Source organism: Schistocerca nitens, chromosome 6, assembly GCF_023898315.1.
Source record: "Schistocerca nitens isolate TAMUIC-IGC-003100 chromosome 6, iqSchNite1.1, whole genome shotgun sequence".
NCBI lineage: Eukaryota > Metazoa > Arthropoda > Insecta > Orthoptera > Acrididae > Schistocerca > Schistocerca nitens.
Window position 1 is genome coordinate 513368666 of NC_064619.1, and position 23600 is coordinate 513392265.

At 42.1% G+C, this 23600-nt stretch overlaps 2 protein-coding genes across 4 annotated transcripts in view; one reads left to right on the forward strand and one right to left on the reverse strand.

Moving 5' to 3' along the window:
- LOC126263193 (bromodomain-containing protein 7) overlaps window positions 1-17898 on the reverse strand; it is a 111563-nt gene extending 93665 nt beyond the window's left edge. Inside the window, exon 1 of one of the 2 annotated variants that reach the window (XM_049960255.1) lies at window positions 17763-17898. In XM_049960255.1, the coding sequence (XP_049816212.1) occupies window positions 17763-17787 (25 nt within the window). In that variant the 5' untranslated portion in view covers window positions 17788-17898. Of the gene's footprint in view, window positions 1-17474; window positions 17654-17762 lie in introns of those variants that run through there. The other variant, XM_049960254.1, reaches the window with a different exon arrangement.
- Window positions 17899-17951: 53 nt separating this feature from the next.
- The window catches only part of LOC126263194 (cytoplasmic tRNA 2-thiolation protein 2-A), a 127208-nt gene continuing 121559 nt past the window's right edge, over window positions 17952-23600 (forward strand). The window contains exon 1 of one of the 2 annotated variants that reach the window (XR_007546862.1): window positions 17952-18207. Coding sequence is in view for 1 of the 2 variants with exons in the window: in XM_049960256.1 (XP_049816213.1) it covers window positions 18143-18207 (65 nt within the window). In the remaining variant the exon portion in view is untranslated. The remainder of the gene's footprint in view (window positions 18208-23600) is intronic. The other variant, XM_049960256.1, reaches the window with a different exon arrangement.

Below are 23600 nucleotides of genomic sequence, written 5' to 3' on the forward strand. Positions count from 1 at the left end.
AATGGACACAGGCAGACAGTGTTTGTTGGTAATGAGGATCACCCTGTGGCTAAACATGCCTTGGTGCACGGCCAGCACATCTTGGCACAGTGTTACACCGTCCAGGTTATCTGGATACTTCCCACCAACACCAACCTATCCGAACTCCGGAGATGGGAACTTGCTCTTCAATATATCCTCTCTTCCTGTTACCCACCAGGCCTCCTCTCTTCCCGTTACCCACCAGGCCTCAATCTTCGCTAATTTCAAGTTGCCGCCACTCATACCTCACCTGTCATTCAACAAAATCTTTGCCTCTGCACTTCCGCCTCGACTGACATCTCTGCCCAAACTCTTTGTCTTTAAATATGTCTGCTTGCATCTGTGTATGTGTGGATGGATGTGTGTGTGTGTGTGTGTGTGTGTGTGAGTGTGTGTGTGTGTGTGTGTGAGTGTGTGTGTGTGTGTGTGAGTGTGTGTGTGTGTGTGTGAGTGTGTGTGTGCGCGCGCGCGAGTTTGTGCCCGTCCTTTTTTCCCCCTAAGGTAAGTCTTTCCGCTCCCGGGATTGGAATGACTCCTTACCCTCTCCCTTAAAATCCACATCCTTTCGTCTTTCCCTCTCCTTCCCTCTTTCCTGGTGAGGCAACAGTTTGTTGCGAAAGCTTGAATTTTGTGTGTATTTTGTGTTTGTTTGTGTGTCTATCGACCTGCCAGCGCTTTCGTTTGGTAAGTCACATCATCTTTGTTTTATATATATATATATCTGCTTGTGTCTGTATGTGTGGATGGATATGTGTATGTGTGTGTGTGCGAGTGTATACCTGTCCTTTTTTCCCCCTAAGGTAAGTCTTTCCGCTCCCGGGATTGGAATGACTCCTTACCCTCTCCCTTAAAACCCACATCCTTTCGTCTTTCCCTCTCCTTCCCTCTTTCCTGATGAGGCAACAGTTTGTTGCGAAAGCTTGAATTTTGTGTGTATATTTGTGTTTGTTTGTGTGTCTATCGACCTGCCAGTGCTTTTGTTTGGTAAGTCTCATCATCTTTCTTTTTAGATATATATATATATATATAGGGGAAACATTCCACGTAGGAAAAATATATCTAAAAACAAAGATGATGTGACTTACCAAATGAAAGTGCTGGCAGGTTGAAAGACACACAAACATACACACAAAATTCAAGCTTTCGCAACAAACAGTTGCCTCATCAGGAAAGAGGGAAGGAGAGGGAAAGACGAAAGGATGTGGGTTTTAAGGGAGAGGGTAAGGAGTCATTCCAATCCCGGGAGCGGAAAGACTTTTGTGTCTGTATATGTGTGGATGGATATGCGTGTGTGTGCGCGCAAGTGTATACCCGTCCTTTTTTCCCCCCTAAGGTAAGTCTTTCCGCTCCCGGGATTGGAATGACTCCTTACCCTCTCCCTTAAAACCCACATCCTTTCATCTTTCACTCTCCTTCCCTCTTTCCTGAGGAGGCAACAGTTTGTTGTGAAAGCTTGAATTTTGTGTGTATGTTTGTGTTTGTTTGTGTGTCTACCGACGTGCCAGCGCTTTTGTTTGGTAAGTCACATCATCTTTGTTTTTAGATATATTTTTCCCACAGGGAATGTTATATATGTTCATTTTTCTGCTGATCATAGTTATCTCAATAATTTCTAAATACAAGTTAGGTAGCCACAACGTTCACTCAAGAAGGTCAAGAGCTAAAAGATATGCTACTTACAAATATTTACTGTTACACATTGAAAGACACAGGACCAACACTCTATTCTAAGTGCAGCTGTCCATTTTTTAGACATTGGAAGATCATATCATATAGTACTGTGTGTAGAATGATCCTAAATGACAACTTGTCAAGTGTTTAACGCATCTTTATAGCTGAATTTGTTGGGGCTCCATGTCTTTCCACATTGGAAAGGCTTATAGGAATGGCGCCCTTATTGCTAATGGATGTTCTCATCTTGATGCAATAAGATTATGGTTTCATTCTAAAAGAGATAATGATGGATCAAACAATGCTTACTCCAAGGACATATATCATAACTGGAGGTGGGGAGGGAGGGGAATCTATGAGCCATTAGCATATTTTTCGGCCAACTTGTTCTGGATTGAATATACAGACAGGACCTCTATGAGATGCATTTGAATGGGATTTTGTTGACTAAAATATTCACCTCCAAACCTATGCTGCACGGAGAGCAGTTTTGTAAGAAGAATGGTGTTCGAGTGTTAAATTGGATATGTTACATTGATTTTCGTGATAATCATATTCTGTGTTGACACCCAATGGTGCGGTACCAAATTGACACCTTCACTCTGTTCATTTTACATGGATTTCAAAACACAAATTGTCTTCTTTACTTATGAAGTTTTAAGTTCGTAACACTTTAGCCAAGTTTCATCATGATACTTTTTCATTGCCATCATTTTTGTGATTTCTCCTTGATTTATGGAAACCAATGTACAAACAAAGAAATTAACTATAAACAAATGTTTGAAAGGTCTTAAAATCCGATTTTTAACCTGAAGTCTTTGCTCAGTTATACAAAATAGTCACTAATAATAACAACAAAAGGAATAGTAATGTGTAAGAGGCATCACTATTATTCTATGCTTCCATTTATTGTAACTATATATAACTTTTCTTTTGCAATATTGTCATTATAAAGTAAGAATATTTGTTGTGAAATAGTTGGAGTAAAATAAACAATTACTTAAACCTGTGTGCAACACAACTTGAAGACGTACCCAGAAAACTATACAGGGCACAGTTAAGAGTGTGAGAAATCAATTACTCTGAATTGTACATTTCAATATCCCAACACAATCAAACACTTATTAGATGAGCATAATACTAATGCTGCACACTGTTGCTTTTCAAGCAACTGCAGTAAAATACCACTACCCTACCGCCAACGTGGGTACTTTGTAATGCCATGTGTCAATTTCAATGTAAGACCTCATTTACATTGAGTTCTCAATCAAGGTAACATCTGTCATTGCCAAACCCCTCAAAATTATTCTGCAGTTCACTGATATTTCTGCAAAATATTTGAACACCTGTTAATAAGTTGTTATATTACATGTGCTTCCAATCATAATGACGACACAGCAAAGGTAGCTTTGGTATTCTGAATAAGAGATAACAGAATGTTACCAGCATGTCAGAAAACCTTCAAGTGAGGAGAAAAATGTGGGGATTAGCTACCAGCATTCAGAGACACAATAATTTATTGTAAATGAGGGTAGTGTATTGAACATTGTAATACTGTCCTACTGGAATACTGTTTCGACCAGCGGTGACAACATTTTATTTATTGTTGTTGTGGTGTCAGGCAGATATGTGTTACAGACCGGGCTCTGGCTTAGGTTGGAATACACTGTAGTATTTTGTTGTCAACCAGAAAAGCCAATGGACATATCATGTAATCTTTCAGTTTTGGCCAAACTGACAATGATCACACATCGTTCCTAGTAGTGCTTTGCATGAAGGTGGTGGTGTAATTATTTTCTAGGACATTTCATCCAAGCTTCCACAGGTCTCAATGTGTGCTGTCACTGAAGGACCATGGACAATTTCACCTGCCTGAAGTAAAAGTCCCATTTCATTTTCTTCGAAATTATGAGATATGAGCAGCTGTTATCTTCTGTGAAAACTGAAATGATGGCTCATAATTCTGCTATTTTCAAACTGTTCCAGTGAAAAAAGATAAAATACAAATTACACGAGTAAAAGAGAAAGAAGGTTGCAGTTCAACGTAAGGTTGAAAAGGTAGTCACATAGACAAGGTGATGGTGCGACTGAACAAAGAAGAGGGCGGAATTTTGGTTTTATCATACAGTTCATAATTCAGCAAAGGCTTTCCCATGAGCTTGTATGATTAGAATGAGTCAACTGAAGTTTTGGTAACACCCATCTGCTTTGACCCAAAAGGTAACAGTGTTGTGTGACATCATGGTCGTGCTATGTATTTGAAATTGATAGTGTTTGTGGATGGCATATTGCAGTATATGGTGGCACTCTCTAGTGTGGGATTTTTATGTTTTTAAATTGTTTGTGTCTAATGTTAGTGAGTCATTGAACTTCCTGAGTGCTGTTTGTAAGAATAATACTGAAAGAGTTAATGGCAGTCTGTTAGCACATTATTTTGGTTTTGGCAGAAATGGATACTAAGATTGGTTTTCACATTTGAAATTGTGAATGTGGTGTTATTTACATTTGTAAATTTTAATTTTTTGTTGGTTATGGATGACAACAAAGTTCACGAGTAGGTCTCTGCATGCCGCAATGAGTGACAACAGGTTGACCGCAACTAAATTCATACAGTTATTCTGTTTAATTTTCGAATATTTTAAATGTTACATTTGTAGAGGACATATGAGAGTGACCAAAGTTACTGCATCTTGGACAATGTGTGTTTTGCCAGCAGGACAAAACATGGCATTCTAAGCACAGGGCGGTCTTGGTTTGAGAAGTCCATGGCAGACATTTGAGAGACTGTGCTGATGACATATGATTTTGGGCTATGAGAGTTTTTATGCATAATTGTATGGTTCTTGTAAATCAAAATTGATGTTAATGCAATTTTTTATTAATTTTTGGCTTGTGTTGTTGTTGGTAATTATGTTGTATTGTGATTAGCAGGTATTTTGGAATGTTATTTACCCACATTGGTCAGGTAAGGTTTTCGATATTAGTTATGCAGGGTGTGACAGGTATAAGTACAGATATTTCTCCTGGTGATTGAGAACGGCATATTGAACTAAATTTCATCAGTATTTATGGCATATGCAGACTAATAATTGCAGGGATTACAAGTTGTATGTTTTTAGGTTGGGTGTTACCTCCAAGTACATCTGACAAGAGCAAGCTATTAATGATTATTTCCCCCTGAACAGTAAGTCAGTTGCTGAAGTGCATTTGTAAACTGGTTAGTCTATAGTGACCGGCATAGCCCACTTAGTGGTGCAGTTATGTTCATGCCGAAAACATCAGGTTGTAAAGTTTGTGAGAATATTGTTCGAAGCAGAGGAAAAAAAACAACCGACATAATGATGTTGTGTGAATATTACGGTACCACATATAAAAGTATCTGAACATACATCCATTGCACACTGTATAACAGTTTTGGTTTTGTGCTAGTGTTTACTTCATTTTAGCTATATGGGTCAAATAACGTGTAAGAAATGGGACTTGTTAAGTTGTGGTATCATGGATTTCGTTTGAGCTGTGTGGCCTCGTGACATTTTCACTACTGGGTTTTGGATCTATGTGTGGGTCCATGGTATTGTGGACTTCGTTTGTGCTATATTGGTTACATGAAATTTACAGTATCATGTTATTAAGCTATGAGTAGATTTGTGGTCCAATGGACTTCATTTGAGCTGGATAGGTCAAGTGGAATTTGAATACCAGTTTTTTTCAGTTCCCCCCCCCCCCCCCCCCTATTGTTTTGTTGATAGTTGAGGATTTAGTTTGCTTGATCTTTGGGTTAATATTTGTTTTGGTTATGTTTTCATTATTAGGATCATAGTAGTAAACTTCAGTTTGTCCCCACCCAAAAACCACAAATTTCCACCGTTGTCCTGTTAGTATTACATTATTACAGCAATTAAATAAATTTTCATATTATATCTGTTTGTTCACATGTGTAGTAAGTGACATAATGGTTGCCACATTGTAAAAGTCTGAAACAGGGGTGTACTTCATCTTGATGATTTCATGGGTCAAGTTAAGCTGGTGGAGCTGCAACCTTCAATTTTGTCAATTAGAACCTATGGGAAAAGAAAAGCATACACAAAACCTAATGTTTCTTTCTAGAATTTTATTGCAGGAAGAAAGCACTGTCACCCACTAACTCTGGCAGCCACATTTGAGCAGCCAGAAGTCACTCAATTCACTACTAAATGATTGGAGGCTACTGATGAATTGGCCTGTTTGACATTTAACTCTTGTACGTTTAAAAAATTTTTTATGAGTAATGTAAACATTTTCCCCAACTTATTATCAATAGTGTGCCACTGGTGCTCTGCACAAATTAAACAAGGAACAGTGGTAGAGGACAATACTAAATAAACATTGATCCAATGTTTGCTCTCTATAATTAAACACAAACAGGAGCAGGAAAGATTAGGTTCAATGTTCCATCACCAACGTAGTCCTTAAAGATGGTAAACAGACTCAGATAGGGTGAGAATAGGGAAGGGAGTGTGCCATATACTTTTGAATCATTCTGGAATTTGCCTTGAACTACTTAGTGAAAGCACGGAAGACCTAAATCTGGATCACTATATGATGATTTGAACCTTGCTCCTTCCAAATGTGAGTGTACTGTGATAACCAATATTCCATCCCAATTGATAACTGATTACAAATGTAAACAGTATTTCTGCATACAGGTCAAGAGTGAATGTGCCACATAACTATTTTAAAGTTTACTGAAAAAAATGTATGTTAAAGTTCCACATGAAACCTCTCCAAAACTACAATATTTTGATTTTGTGATGATTTCTTAAAACGCTACGGACGTCTCTAAATGAGAGTACTTGTGAAAACGCCATAACAAAAGAGAAAATCGAAAAATTGTAATAAAGAAACATCAAGTGAGTGATAGAGATTTCAATTTATTTTTAATAAATATTTTGTTCCCAGTAGTATGAGACATGATTAACACACACACACACACACACACACACACACACACACACACACACACACACACACACACTTCTGGGCTTTTTTCTTTTTTTCCCCTTTTTTGGAAAAATAAACTATAAAAATTTGTAACTTTTTGCAAATTCCAAAATTATGTTTTGAAAATATGAATAGTCACAGGATGTTAACTGACTTGAGAACAAATAAAGAGGAAGTTTTTAAACATTTTGTGGCTGTGAGTCCAGCAACCATATATGCAATTATGTAAAATGTAATAGCCAGCCAACCGGTTGTACACAAATCAAAAAAAACATTAACAAGATTTCAATAGTTCTAAGACTGTTTTCATCAGAATGGTAAAAGTCACATGAAATCACATAACTTTAAAATTTCAGCATAAATGACATGTTTGTGTGCCATGAGTCAAGAATAAAAATGATAATAAAAATGATGATAAAAATGAGTCATCACAGAACGATAAAACCATGGTTGCAAGTGGCGACACAAGTTAACTGCTATAGTCTTTTTTTTTTTTTTTTTTTTTTTTTTTTTGTGGTTTTCGGGCGCACAACTTCAATGGTCATTAGCGCCCTGACTACTCTAAGAATGCACCGCGAGGCACAAGTTGACAACAACAACTAAAAGGGAAAACACAATAAAAGACAAGACTGACAGGCATAGGATTAAAAAACATCATCAAATGTCCTTAGCGAGGTTTGTCAAATTGATAAAACAAAGAACACGAGCAGCTGCTCGTGGGTCATCCGCTAAAATGGCATCTAAAGTAGTAGGCAGGTTAAGATCGAGGCGCAGTGTTTTAAGATCGGGACAGGACATTAAAATGTGACGAACCGTCAGCAAGTGCCCACATGGGCAGAACGGCGCCGGCGCAGCCGTCAGCAGATGGCGATGGCTGAACCGGCAGTGTCCAATTCTTAACCTTGCTAAAACGACCTCCTCCCGCCGAGAAGGGCGTGAGGAGGACCTCCAAGCCACGGGAAGAGGTTTTAAGGCCCGAAGCTTGTTGTCGGTAAGTGCAGCCCAATCGGCATGCCACAGCGACACAACGCGCCGACAAATGACCCTGCTAAAATCGGACGAAGGGACACAACAAGAAGCTGTCCGAGGCTGGAGGACCGCAGCCTTGGCCGCGGCATCTGCAGCTTCGTTCCCAGGGATACCGACATGGCCAGGAACCCACATAAGGCTAACCGGCGTACCGACGTCCACCAGCTGCTGAAGAGAGCGTTGGATCCGGTGTACGAAAGGGTGAACCGGGTACGGATCACTGAGGCTCTGGATGGCGCTCAGGGAATCTGAGCAGATGACATAAGCAGAATGTCGGTGGCGGCAGATGTACAGAACAGCCTGGTAGAGGGCAAAGAGCTCAGCTGTGAAGACCGAACAATGGCCATGGAGCCGGTATTGGAAACTTTGTGCCCCGACAATAAAGGAACACCCGACCCCGTCATTGGTCTTAGAGCCATCTGTATAAATGAAAGTCATGTTGTTGAACTTCGAACGAAGTTCCAAAAAACGGGAGTGGTAGACCGAACCGGGGGTGACCTCTTTTGGGAGCGAGCTGAGGTCGAGGTGAACGCGGACCTGAGCCTGGAGCCAAGGTGGCGTGCGGCTCTCGCCCACTCGAAAGGTTGCAGGGAGTGAAAAATGAAGGTGTTGAAGGAGGCGACGAAAGCGAACTCCAGGGGGTAGCAAGGCAGAGACATACAACCCGTATTGAAAGTCAAGAGAGTCGTCAAAAAAGGAACGATAAGAAGGATGGTCGGGCATTGACAGTAGCCGACAGGCATACCGACAAAGCAGTATATCGCGCCGGTAGGTGAGTGGCAATTCGCCAGCGTCAGCATGAAGACTCTCTACGGGACTGGTATAAAATGCTCCGATCGCAAGTCGTAAACCCCGATGTTGTATGGAGTTGAGGCGGCGTAAGATGGATGGCCGTGCAGAGGAGTATACGAAGCTCCCATAATCCAGCTTGGAGCGGACGATCGACCGATATAGACGAAGTAGGACGGTTCGATCCGCTCCCCACGACATACCACTGAGAACACGGAGGACATTTAAAGAACGGGTACAACGGGCGGCCAAATATGACACATGTGGAGACCAGCTAAGTTTCCTGTCAAAGGTAAGGCCTAAAAATTTGATTGTCTCCACGAGTGGGAGAGCAACGGGACCGAGTCGTAAGGACGGTGGGAGAAACTCTTTGTAGCGCCAGAAGTTAATACAGACCGTCTTCTCGGCAGAAAAACGGAAGCCATTGGCGACACTCCAAGAGTAAAGACGGTCAAGAGAACGCTGAAGACAGCGCTCCAGGACACGTGGACACTGCGCGCTGCAATAGATGGTAAAATCGTCCACGAAAAGGGAGCCTGATACATCAGCTGGGAGGCAATCCATTATTGGATTGATCGCGATGGCGAAGAGAGCGACGCTCAAAACTGAGCCCTGTGGCACCCCATTCTCCTGGCGAAAGGTGTCGGACAGGACAGAACCCACACGCACCCGAAACTGTCTATCCATTAAAAAGGAACGAATAAAAAGAGGGAGGCGACCGCGAAAGCCCCACGTATGCATGGTGCGGAGAATGCCCGCCCTCCAACAGGTGTCGTAAGCCTTCTCCAAATCAAAGAACACAGCCGCGGTCGGGCGCTTCCGCAAGAAGTTATTCATGATGAAGGTCGACAAGGTAACCAGATGGTCGACAGCAGAGCGGCGCCTTCGAAATCCACATTGTACATTGGTAAGTAGGCGTCGAGACTCGAGCAGCCAAACCAATCGAGAGTTAACCATTCGCTCCATCACTTTACAGACACAGCTGGTAAGCGAGATAGGTCGATAACTGGAAGGCAAGTGCTTGTCCTTCCCCGGCTTAGGAATCGGGACAACAATAGACTCGCGCCAGCATGCGGGAACATGTCCCTCAATCCAGATGCGATTGTAAGTACGAAGAAGAAAACCTTTACCCGCAGGAGAAAGGTTCTTCAGCATCTGGATATGAATAGAATCAGGCCCTGGAGCGGAGGACCGTGATCGGCCAAGTGCGTTTTCCAGTTCCCGCATGGTGAATGGGGCATTATAACCTTCACGATTCGAGGAGCGGAAGTTAGGTGGCCTCGCCTCCTCTGCCTGTTTGCGGGGGAGGAAGGCAGGGTGGTAATGAGCGGAGCTCGAAACCTCGGCGAAAAAGCGGCCGAAGGCATTGGAGACAGCCTCAGGGGCCACAAGGACTTCATTCGCGACCTTCAAGCCAGAAACTGGGGAGTGGACCTTAGTGCCAGATAGCCGGCGCAGGCTACCCCAGACAACAGAAGAAGGAGTAGAACTGTTGAAGGTGCTGGTGAAAGCAGCCCAGCTGGCTTTCTTGCTTTCTTTAATAATACGACGACACTGAGCACGTAATCGTTTATAATTAATGCAATTCGCCACTGTAGGGTGGCGTTTAAAGGTGCGTAAAGCACGTCGACGAGCACGTAAAGCGTCCCTACATGCTGCGGTCCACCAGGGGACCGGTACGCGACGTGGAGAAGAGGTAGGGTGAGGGATGGAATATTCAGCAGCAGCGAGAATGACTTCCGTGAGGTGTGCGACCTGACGATCGCAGCTTGTGAAGGTTTGATCCTGAAAGGTCGCCCTGGAAGAGAAGAGCCCCCAGTCTGCCTTGGAGATGGTCCAACGAGAGGAGCACGGAGAGGGAGTATGCTGCAGGAGATGGATAACACACGGGAAGTGGTCGCTCGAATATGCATCAGCAAGTGCATACCACTCAAACCGGCGTGCAAGTTGGGGAGTACATATAGAGAGGTCTAAATGGGAATAGGTATGAGATGTGTCCGAAAGAAAAGTAGGGGCGCCAGTATTGAGGCAGACAAGATTGAGCTGGTTGAAAAGGTCTGCTAACAAGGAGCCCCTCGGGCAGGATGCTGGAGAGCCCCAAAGAGGATGGTGGGCATTGAAGTCTCCAGTTAACAAAAATGGTGCAGGTAGCTGAGTAATAAGTTGCGTCATGTCTGCCCTGGTAACGGCAGATGACGATGGAGCGTAAACGGTACAAAAGGAAAACGTGAAAGTGGGGAGAGTAATGCGGATGGCTACTGCCTGCAGGCCGGTGTGCAACGTGATGGGATCGTAGTAAATATCATCCCGGACCAGCAACATAACCCCTCCATGAGCTGGGATACCTACCACAGGGGGTAGGTCAAAACGCACAGAGGTGTAGTGTGCCAAGGCAATTTGATCGCATGGGCGTAGCTTCGTTTCCTGGAGGGCTACGACGAGCGGACGATGCGAGCGGAGCAGCAACTTCAAGTCCTCTCGGTTGGAGCGAATGCTGCGAATATTCCAGTTAATAAGTGCCATCGTAAGAAAAGGAAGATGAGAGAAGTGGTCACCTCGAAGGCCGCTTAGGGCCTGGCTTCGAGCGAGCACTGCCGCCGCTAGCAGGAGGCAGACAGTCATCGTCCATGGGGTCTATAGGGTCATCGGCCATCTCAGGAGGATGGCCGGGAGGGGGAGCTTCCTCCGCCGGTGAAAGGCCAGATGTTCGGCTACCAGCGGTGCGGCCAGGCGAAACGGATGACGGCCTGGGGCGGCAACCGCTGGGTGGTGCAGGAGAAGAAAGGCGCCGCGGCGGAGAAGGAGAACTGTGCTTCCTATGCGCCTTTTTAGAAGGACGTTTGGTGGAAGTACCGGTCGAAGGCTGGGAGGTCGAGGAACGGAGGAAGTCTGCACGGGATGGTTCCTTCTTGAAGGCCCGTGCATCTGACTTCGGGGTCTTCGACTGAGCAGAAGCTGAGGAAGTGGCTGGTGTCTGTGGGGTGATGGGAGGAAGAGGAGACGTCGACCGCGCGATCTTAGCACTGGCCGAACGGACGACCGTGGTGCTGAAGGTCAGATCGCATGTCTGGGTTGCTACCTCCCGGGTAGTCCGAGGAGAGGCGAGGACAGTGCTGTATTTCCCCGCTGGGAGCAGCGTGGGCTTCCTACTAGCCAATAGCTTGCGAGCAGCCGAGGTGGACACTTTCTCTTTGACTCGAATTTCCTGGATACAGCGTTCTTCCTTATAGACAGGACAGTCGCGGGAGGATGCGGCATGGTCACCCTGACAGTTCACACAACGAGGAGACGGAGGTGGACAGTCACCCTCATGGGCATCCCTGCCACAAGTGACACATTTAGCCGCATTGGAACAAGACTGTCGAGTGTGATTGAAACGCTGACACTGGTAGCAGCGCGTAGGTGTCGGGACATAGGGGCGAACTGAAATGACCTCGTAGCCCGCCTTGATGCGCGATGGCAGCTTAACACTATCGAAGGTTAAGAAAAGTGTCCGGGTCGGTACAAGGTCATTGTTGACCTTTTTCATGACCCTATGGACAGCCGTCACGCCCTGCTCAGCGAGGAAAGATTGAATCTCCTCGTCAGTCAAGCCGTCGAGGGATCTAGTATAGACCACACCACGAGACGAATTCAAAGTTCGGTGAGCCTCCACCCGGACAGGGAATGTGTAAAGGAGTGTGGCCCGAAGCAGTTTTTGTGCCTGAAAGGCGCTCTCAGTTTCGAGTAATAGGGTACCGTTACGCAATCTGGTACAAGATTTGACAGATCCAGCTATGGCATCGACGCCCTTCTGGATAACGAAAGGGTTGACAGAGGAAAAATCCTTTCCTTCCTCAGATCGAGAAACGACGAGGAACTGTGGGGCAGGCGGTAGTATTTTTGTCACTGTTGGCTGGTCACGTTTCCGTTTGTGGGTCGAAGTCGAAAGCGATGGAGTAGAATCCATTGCGGAGGAATCCCCCATGATTGCCAGCGTCTCCGATGGCGCGCTCCTTCCTTGTGGGGACCCTCTCAGAGGGCACTCCCGCCTTAGGTGAATGTTTACACCTCAGGTCACACCTCCCGAGAAACAGACGGAGGGACCAATCGGCATGGTCAGAAGGTATCAGCTCAGGCAATCACCCCTCCCCGGGCCTGGCCTTTACCAGGGGGTACGCGCGTGCCTTACATGTCTACCCAGGGCGGGGACTTACGCGTTACCCCGTCACCGGCTACGCGTGCGAACGCGTGGGTCGGCCTTCAGACACGCACAGGGAGGAAGGAAGAAGAGGAAAAAGAAGAGAGAGGGAGAAAGAGGACAGACTGTCTCAAACGCCGAGGCGGAGACCAGAGAAGGCAAGGAGAAGAAGGCAATGAGAAAGCAAGGAGAAGGAGGCAAGGAGAAGGCAAGGAGAAGAAGGCAATGAGAAGGCAAGGAGAAAAAGGCAATGAGAAGGCAAGGAGAAAAAGGCAATGAGAAGGCAAGGAGAAGTCAAGGGAAAGAGTAAGGAAGACAGTGAAGTGGAGAAGAGCAAAGAAAGGAACCAACAAAAGGAATGAAGAAACGAGAAGTGAAAAACCAAAAAGACCACGATTATAGGTCGGGAAACCGTCCGTCTCCGGACGCAGGCGCTAACTACCCCCGTGAGGGGGATGGTCTCCTTTTAGTCGCCTCTTACGACAGGCAGGAATACCTCGGGCCTATTCTAATCCCCGGACCCGCAGGGGGGTGCTATAGTCTGATGCCTCTTACACTCTGTATGTGCCAGTCTCAGTCAGCTACAGCAGTTAACTTGTGCCCCCACTTGCAACCATGGTTTTATCATTCTGTAATAACTGTCTGTCTTCTTTTATTATGATTTTTATTCTTGACTCGAGGAATATGGACTTGTCATTTGACGAGCATTGTTGCTGAAATTTTGAAGTTGTTATGTGATTTCATGTAACTTTTACCATTCTGATGAGGGCAGTCTTAGAACTATCACAACTTGGTTAACGTGGTTTTTTTAAAAAAAAAAAAAAAAAAAAAAAAAAAAATGTGTGCAACTGCTTTGCTGACTATTACATTTTATATAATAAAGTGGAAGGACTGTTAAGTGTCAGCTACGACATTCTTAAACTGTGAAAAAATTCTTATGTAAAGAGAAAGAATCTAAAACTTTTTGGTTATTCAGAAATTATTTTTCTCCAAAACCCTCATCCTAAATGTTCTACAAGTTTCATGATACATTAGTTGTTTATTGTACAAAATGATTGTGTGGCATTGTTGGCCAGGAGGCTCCTTGCAGGAATTCCTGCCGTGGGGTTGCAAATCTTATTTCAGGGGATGCCAAACTGGGCAACTTGTGTGTTGTTGTTGTTGTTGTTATTGTTGATGATGATGATGAAAGGATTATGAGGGCAACACAACACCCAGTCCATGGGCAGAGAAAATCTCCATCCCAGCCGGGATGGGCCTACTGTGTTGTAGGCAAGACCCACTATGATTTAACAATGAAATTAGAAAAATGCAGAGGAAGCTAAGTTGTTGCACTCTCGGTTCAAAAATGGGTGTGAAATGACAACAGGCAAAAGTTAATAGAAATTCGTGCGTCTGTAAAAAGATCAATGCACGAAACTTACAATTACCATCGTCATTACTTAGCAACAGATTTTACCAAGAAAATTCTGGTCCTAGGTGAAATTGCAAATGGGTCTAAGGCTCCCATCCAGTCACTCGTAACCAGTCTTGTGTGACAGTAGAAGACGGAATAGGGAAAGCCAAAGCTAAAAATTTTGCACGTAAGAAATTGTTCATGCAAGAGAATTGCACAAACATACTGTCGTTTCACCATCCTACCGACTCCTGTATGGAGGACATAGTAAGAAGTATCTATGGTCGGAGAAACAACTGAAATAGTTGAAAGCAAGTAAGCTGGTAGGTCCTGAAAGAATCACAATTCAGTTTTATAAAGTGTAATCTGCAGCACTGGCCCCTAACTTGGCTTGCATTTACAGCAAATATCTCACCCAACGCAATGTCCCAAGCAGTCGGAAAAAAGGGTAGGTGACTCTTGTATATAAGAAGGGTACAAGAATGGACCTATAAAATTACATATTCACAGTTCAAATACAACAAATTTCCTTGACAGTGAAAAGCTTCCGTCCGCAAATCAGTGCAGTTTTAAAAAGTGTGATTTGTGCATAACTCAGCTTGCCCTCCACTCACGATATCCTGGGAACAATGGATAATGAGCAACAGGCAGTGCCAAACTGCCAAATGTTAGTGAAGATATAAGCATATGGAACAGTTTCCCAGATATGTGAGTGGCTTGAATATGTTGACCTCGATGGCAAGTGTTCATCAGAGACGAAGGTATCGTCACGCCCCTGGGAAGCGAGATAGGACTGCTGTTATTTTCTATATATGTAAATGATCTGACAGACAGGCTAAGCAGCAGCCTGCAGCTGTTTGCTGGTGATGCTGTGGTGGATGGGAAAGTGTCACCATTGAGTAACTGTAGGAGGATACAAGAGGAGGCATACAAAATTTCTAGTTGGTGTGATGAATGGCAACTAGCTCTAAATATAGCAAAATTTAACTTAATGTGGAAAAGTAGGAAAAATGAACTCTTAACATTTGGTTACAGCATTAGTAATGTGTGCTTGACACAGTCAAGCCAATTAAACATCTAAGCATGAAGTTGTGAAGCAATATGAAATGCACTGAGGCCATAAGGAGTGTGGTAGTGAAGATGAATGGTTGACTTAGTTTATTGGGAGATTTTAGGGAAGTGTGGTTCACTTGGAGTGGTTGACTTAGTTTATTGGGAGAATTTTAGGGAAGTGTGGTTCACTTGGAAAGGAGACTGCATATAGGACACCAACATGGCCCATTGTCAAGTACTGTTTGAGTGTTTGGGATCCACACTAGGTCAGCTTAAAGGAAGACAATGAAGCAATGCAGAGGAAATCTGCTACATTTACTACCGATAAGTTCGACCAACATACAAGCATTAAGGAGAGGCTTCAGGACCTCCAATGGAAATCACAGGAGGGAAGGCAAAGATCTTTTTGAGCAACACTTATGAGAAAATTTAGAGAACCAGCATTTGCGGCTGACTGCAGAATGATTCTACTGGCGCCATTATACGTTTCACATAAGAGCCACATAAGATAAAATTAGACAGATTAGAGCTTGTACACAGGCATATAGCCAACTGTTTTTCCCTTGCTCTATTGCAAGTGAAACAGGAAAGGAAATAGTTAGTGTGGTACAGGGTACCCTCTGCCACGTACCATATGGCGGCCTGTGGAGTATGTGTGGATTTGGGAAGGTAACATCCACAGTCTTGGACACTAGATCGGGCCTGAATTTGTCTAGGTTAATCTAATTCTTATTAATATATTTGTAATAAAAATGTCTAAAAAAGAAAAACATAACACTGTTACGGATGAGGAACAAATTGACCAGGATACCTGCAGAAATATCTACTCTTGTAGGACAGCTGGCACTGCTCATCACAGACCATAAATCACTTGAAGTACAACTGGTAGAGTACGATACGGAACTATTATGGGTTACTATGTGTTTGGTTAAACATACAAGTGAAATGTGCCGTTCAATTACACATGTGTATTCAAAACACAGGTGTATTTTGTAATAATCAAGCACTCTGCACCAAGTGGGCCTGTATGAATATGAACTAATAACACTTCGTTTCTTACACACCATTAACAATTTGCTTCCAGTGTTTGGTCAAAACTGGATATGAAACATAGGCCTATTGTGTGTAAGATCTCACAAGCATCTCTGGCTACAATGCCCCCCCCCCCTCTTCCAAAAAAAAAGATTAAGTAACATGTCAAACACAAAGTTATTTTATGCAAGCTATATTAAGTGTGGAGTACAAAGACTGAGGGATTAAAAATAAGTTGGCCTTTTATTCTATTTATTAGATGACTATATACAATTCAAGATCAAAGACTATTTGTAGGTTCATTGTTACCTGACTACAGTTCCGTTCAAAAAGCGAGTAGGCTATCAAGCATATTTCTGTCGCTAATATTCAGCTGTAGGATTTTGCACTGTCCTTGATTATTTGTAAATATTGCAATACAAGCGCAGTATAGCTAATGGGAATGCTGTTACATTAGAATCAAGAGGCGAGGGGCTGAATAAACGCACACAAAACGTTTCCCGCCATGCAAAAGTGAAACACTGCTATTTTTAAATATTTACTAATACACAATCATTTCCCTAGTAAAATATGCACATTATGCCATACTGCTGTTGGTTACATACCTTTTTTGGCCATTAAGTTACTATCTTCAGTTCACGATTACAACAATAACAGTAGTGCGCATTAGAAATTACAATCCGCAGAATAATTATATCGCTCTAGGGCAACAAAACACTTAATATCGGGATATTACGTTAAAGGCAGTTTTCCAAGCATTTATCTGCGGCAACACCTAGCTGTTACACCAAAAGATAGCACCTTTACGTGTGAAACGATGGTATCAAGATGCACCCACTTTCCCTTGCACACAAATACAGTCAACGTGACAACGCACTGCTTTACTAGTTCGTTATCCTCACTCCTGTCGAAAATGCAATGCAATCATGTTTACTCTGATTTCATTAAAAACCACACAGTCCATAGTTTTGCTGCCGATGACCTTCAATAAGTTGCCCACATTTATTAGCACTAAGAAAATTAAATCTGCTGTTCTACAAATCAGCCTGGTTATAATAGTAGCTTGAACTAAAATGTCATGGAGATTTGACGTTTGAAGCCATTCGTCTACAGTCTCAGCATTGGTAGGGTCATACCACTTCAATCGGTTTTGGATTTAATCAATACCACACTATCAGCTACGTACGAAAACAATGTCAATACTACGCATGCAAAATACTCAAAGGCAAGATAGTGCACCAGTAGTCTAACAGAAAACAATCCACAGAATGCAACATCTGACAGTGACAAAATACGCGGGCTTGTTTGTGTACACTCTATTACCTTCATAACGCTCCCGTTTTTCCGATTTATGTTTCTTGTGTTTCTTCGAACCCATAATAAATAACGCCACCGTCGACAGCCAACAAAATAATTATGGCCGAAGTATGTAGTTTTATAAAATTAGCGAACCATTATCACAAAAACCTGACCAACGCTCGCAAATTCACAAACACATGCATACAAAGATAATAAATTGACTAAATGTTTGAGCGTCGTTGGTAACACATCATTAGCAGCGCTTAACGTGTGTTTCAACAACATATATCGTAAATTAGATATCACACTTACCTTTAAATGCAGTTACAAAAGACATAGCTCGGTCTATTGAACAGAAATATGTCAAGAAGCAGCCTTGCAGTGTTATTGCTTCAATAGACTTTCTTTTTCACTTGAAACAATCCGCTTTTTGCCATCATGTTGTTGGTGACACTGTGAGAATAACTGAGATATCTTTCAGAATAACTGCAATTACCGGTCAAAGTGCAACATCTTCATCGGTGATTATCCGAGGCAGCTAGGTTATGATGTATGTTGTGTTTACATGTTGAATGTGTAGATTTGCGTGGTGCAAATAATAAGTTAATCTTGTTTGCATACGTGTTGTCAAGTGTATTAACATTTACTTTTGACCGCGTGTTAAGTGTACCTCGAAGGTGTTTTGTTTGACAATGTGCACTGTGGGTGATGAAGATGTGGGAGAGAATTCTTACATGCAGCCGAAGAACAAATCACCGTACGTACTGTAGTGTTTATGATGAATTGTTATCCAGTTAGTGACATCAAGAAAAATGTCTCAAGCTTCTTCTTATATTAAGAATGAGAGCGGAAGACTTGTTAGATTATTTATTTATTTTATTCATTCATTCGTCCACAAATCATTTGCTACGATAATATCGGACATGTCAGAAACGACAGAAATAATATATACATCTCTAATATTAACAAAAATATGATTAGATGAGAATAGCGCAGGAAATGACCTAATCAAAGTAGCCATCCCATCATTCATCTTAGCGACAAAGGGGAAACGAAGGAAAATCCAAGCGAGGATAGCCGGACGAGGAGTCGGTACGTGATTGGTGGGCAGTCACAAAATATATCGTCTGCACTGTGCGCAAGATATGCACAGTAAGTAAATAAATGAAAAAGAAATTCTGAAAGTAAAAACACTACTGAAAAGTGAAAACACATGCACAAATTACATAACATTGCAGAAAAGTACAAAAGGCACATTAAGTAGGTGATACATGAAACTTTGATTTAAAATACCAATCAAAAAATAAAACACACTAACATATTATGTAACATTGCTAAAAAAGCACAAAGCATGAACACCCAGAAAACCTGCCGATACTTTAACCATCACAATTATGCTAGCACCAGATAGAGGTGTATCACACTGCATTTCAAACAGAAAACCAACAGCAAAAACGTTCTTTGCAAAGACAAACACAGCAGCAGTGGTGCATCAGTTAACAGAATCAAAAGAACCCAACAATGAATGAGTGTCTAGTAATCTTATTAGCTAACTTATTCAGCAGCAAATGATTTTAACCCTGATCTAAAAACCGTTTCCATGTCCTTCTCATAGATGTTGGCAGTGCATTATAAAGAATGCCATCTAGGTGGTTCGCATGTTTACACACACACACACACACACACACACTCTCTCTCTCTCTCTCTCTCTCTCTCTCTCTCTCTCTCTAAACTGGTGATGTCTCAGAATATGGTCTATCAGCCAATCCCTTCACACACACACACACACACACTCTAAACTGGTGATGTCTCAGAATATGGTCTATCAGCCAATCCCTTCTTTTCGTCAAGTAGTGCCACAAGTCTCTTGTCTCTCCTATTTTATTCAGTACTTCCTCATTAGTTACACGATTAACCCATCTAATCTTCAGTGTTATTGTGTAGCACCACATTTCAAAACCTTCTATTCTCTTTTTATCCAAACTGTTTTTTGTCCATGTTTCACTTCTGTGCGTGGCTAAATTCCAGAAACATACCTTCAGAAAAGACTTCCTAACATCTAAATCTATATTTGATGTTAACAGATTTCTCTTCTTCAGAAATGCTTTTCTCGCTATTGCCAAACTACATTTTATATCGTCTCTACTGCGGCCATCAGTAGTTATTTTGCTGCCCAAATAGAAAAACTTATCTGCTGCTTCAAGTATCCCTTTTTCTAATCTAATTCCCTCAGACTCATTTGATTTAATTTGACTACATTCCATTATCTTTGTTTTGCTTTTGTTGATGTTCACCTTGTATCCTCTTCTCAAGGGGCCACTTTCCAACTGCTCTTCCAAGTTCGTAACTGTTTCTGACAATTATAATGTCATCGGCAAACCTCAAAATTTTTATTTCGCTTCCCTCAATTTTAATTCCTACTCCAAAATTTTCTTTGGTTTCCCTTACTGCTTGTTCAATGTACAGATTTAATAACATCAGAGAGAGGCTACAACTCTGTCTCACTCACTTCCCAACCAATGCTTCCTTTTCATACGCCGGACTCTTATTACTGCCATCCGGTTTCTGTACAAGCTGTAAATAGCCTTTCACTCCCTGTATTTTACCCTGCTATATTTAGAATTTCAGAGTATTCCAGTCAACATTATCAAAAGCTTTCTCTAGGTCTAGAAATGCTGTAAATGTAGGTTTGCCTTTCCTTAACCTATCCTCTAAGGTAAGGCGTAGGGTCAGTATTGCCTGGGCTTTCCTACATGTCTCTGGAATATCAAACAGATCTTTCCCGAGGTCAGCTTCCACAAGTTTTTTCCATTCTTCTGTAAAGAATTTGTGTTAACAACTTGCACCAATGACTTACTGAACTGATACTTCGGTAATTTTCACATGTGACAGCAACTGCTTTCTTTGGCATAGGAATTATCACATTCTTCTTAATGTCCGAGAGTGTTTCGCATGCCTCGTACATCTTTCACACCACAAGGAAGAGTTGTGTCATGGCTGGCTCTCCCTAGCCTATCAGTAGTTCTGTTAGAGTGTCATGTGCTCCCGGGGCCTTGTTTTGACATAGATCTTTCAGACTTCTGTCAGATTCTTCTTGTGTATCTCCCATCTCATCTTCATCTACCTCCGCTTCCCTCTCTATAATATTGCTTCCAAGTTCATCTCCCTTGTATAGACAATCAAAATATTCCTTCCACCTTTCAGCTTTCCCTTCTTTGCGTAGGACTGGTTTACCGTCTCAGCTCTTGATATTCATACAGCTCCTTCTCTTTTTTCCAAAAACCTCTTTATTTTTCCTGTAGGCAGTACCTGTCTTTCATCTATCAAAATATGCTTCTAAGTCCATACATTTGTACTTTAGCTATTCCTGCTTAGCAATTTTGCACTTCCTGTCTATCTCATATTTTAGATGTTCATGTTCCCTTTCACCTGCTTCATTTTTAAATTTTCTCCTTTCATCAATTAAATTCAATATCTCTTGTGTTATCTAAGAATTCCTACTATGCCTTGTCTTTTTTCCTATTTGTTCCTCTGCTGCCTTCACTATTTCATCTCTTAAACCTACCCATTCTCCTACTATATTTCTTTCCCCTGTTCTAGTCAACCATTGCCTGATGCTCCCCCTAAAGCTCTCAGCATCCACTGGTTATTTCAACTTATCCAGGTCCCATCTCTTTAATTTCCTGCATTTTTCCAATTTCTTCAATTTTAATGGACAGTTCATAACCAATAAAATGTGGTTAGAGTCCACATCCACCTCTGGAAATGTCTTGCAATTTAAAATCTGATTCCTAAATCTCTGTCTAATCATTATATAATCAATCTGAAACCTTCCGGTGTCTCCAGATCTCTTACATATATGCAGCCTGCTTTTATAATTCTTAAGCCAAGTGTTGTGTTGTTGTTGTTGTCTTCAGTCCTGAGACTGGTTTGATGAAGCTCTCCATGCTACTCTATCCTGTGCAAGCTTCTTCATCTCCCAGTACCTACTGCAACCTACATCCTTCTGAATCTGTTTAGTGTATTCATCTCTTGGTCTCCCTCTACGATTTTTACCCTCCACGCTGCTCTCCAATACTAAATTGGTGATCCCTTGATGCCTCAGAACATGTCCTACCAACTGATCCCTTCTTCTAGTCAAGTTGTGCCGCAAACTTCTCTTTTCCCCAATCCTATTCAATACTTCCTCATTAGTTATGTGATCTACCCATCTAATCTTCAGCATTCTTCTGTAGCACCATATTTCGAAAGCTTCTATTCTCTTCTTGTCTAAACTATTTATTGTCCACATTTCACTTCCATACATGGCTACACTCCATACAAATACTTTCAGAAACTACTCCCTGATATTTAAATCTATACTCGATGTTAACAAATTTCTCTTCTTCAGAAACGCTTTCCTTGCAATTGCTATTCTGTATTTTATATCCTCTCTACTTCGACCATCATCAGTTATTTTGCTCCCCAAATAGCAAAACTCCTTTACTTCTTTAAATGTCTCATTCCCTAATCTAATTCCCTCAGCATCACTCAACTTAATTCGACTACATTCCATTATCGTCGTTTTGCTTTTGTTGATGTTCATCTTATATCCTCCTTTCAAGACACTGTCCATTCCGTTCAACTGCTCTTCCAGGTCCTTTGCTGTCTCTGACAGAATTACAATGTCATCGGCGAACCTCAAAGTTTTTATTTCTTCTCCATGGATTTTAATACCTACTCCGAATTTTTCTTTTGTTTCCTTCACTGCTTGCTCAATATACAGATTGAATAACATCGGGGAGAGGCTACAACCTTGTCTCACTCCCTTCCCAACCACTGCTTCCCTTTCATGTCCCTCGACTCTTATAACTGCCATCTGGTTTCTGTACAAATTGTAAACAGTTTTTCGCTCCCTGTATTTTACCCCTGCCACCTTCAGAATTTGAAATAGAGTATTCCAGTGAACATTGTCAAAAGCTTTCTCTAAGTCTACAAATGCTAGAAATGTAGGTTTGCCTTTCCTTCTAAGATAAGTCGTAGGGTCAGTATTGCCTCACATGTTCCAATATTTCTACGGAATCGAAACTGATCTTCCCCGAGGTCGGTATCTACTAGTTTTTCCATTCGCCTGTAAAGAATTCGCGTTAGTATTTTGCAGCTGTGACTTATTAAACTGATAGTTCGGTAATTTTCACATCTGTCAACACCTGCTTTCTTTGGTATTGGAATTATTATATTCTTCTTGAAGTCTGAGGGTATTTCGCCTGTCTCGTACATCTTGCTCACCAGATAGTAGAGTTTTGTCAGGACTGGCTCTCCCAAGGCTGTCAGTAGTTCTAATGGAATGTTGTCTACTCCCGGGGCCTTGTTTCGACTCAGGTCTTTCAGTGCTCTGTCAAACTCTCCACGCAGTATCATATCTCCCATTTCATCTTCATCTACATCCTCTTCCATTTCCATAATATTGTCCTCAATTACATCACCCTTGTATAGACCCTCTATATACTCCTTCCACCTTTCTGCTTTCCCTTCTTTGCTTAGAACTGGGTTAGTGATGATTAAATTATGCTCTGTGCAGAACTTTGCAGCTTCCTCTTTCATTCCTTACCCCCAGTCCATATTCACCTACTATTTCTCCTTCCTTTTCCTACCATCAAAGTCTAGTCCCACATCACAATTAAATTTTCGCCTCCTTTAACTATCTAAATAATTTCTTTTATCTCATCATACATTTATTCAATCACTTCATCGTCTGCAGAGCTAGTTGGCATATAAACTTGTACTACTATGTTAGGCATGTACTTCGCGTCTTTCATGGGCACCTATTTCTGCATTACTCATATTTGATTTTGTATTTATTACCCTCTATTCACTAGACCAGAAGGCCGGTTCTTCCTGCTACTGAACTAATTCCCACTATATCTAACTTCATCCTATCCTTTTCTCATTTTAAATTTTCTAACCTACCTGTTAAGTTAAGGAATCTAACATTCCATGTTCCAATCTGTAGAATGCCAGTTTTGTTTCTCCTGATGATGACATCCTCCTGAGTAGTTTCTGCCCCGAGATTCAAATGGGGGATTGTTTTAACTCCGGAATATTTTACCCAAGAGGATGTATCATCATTTAACCAGACAGTACAGCTGCATGTCCTTGGGAAAAGTTATG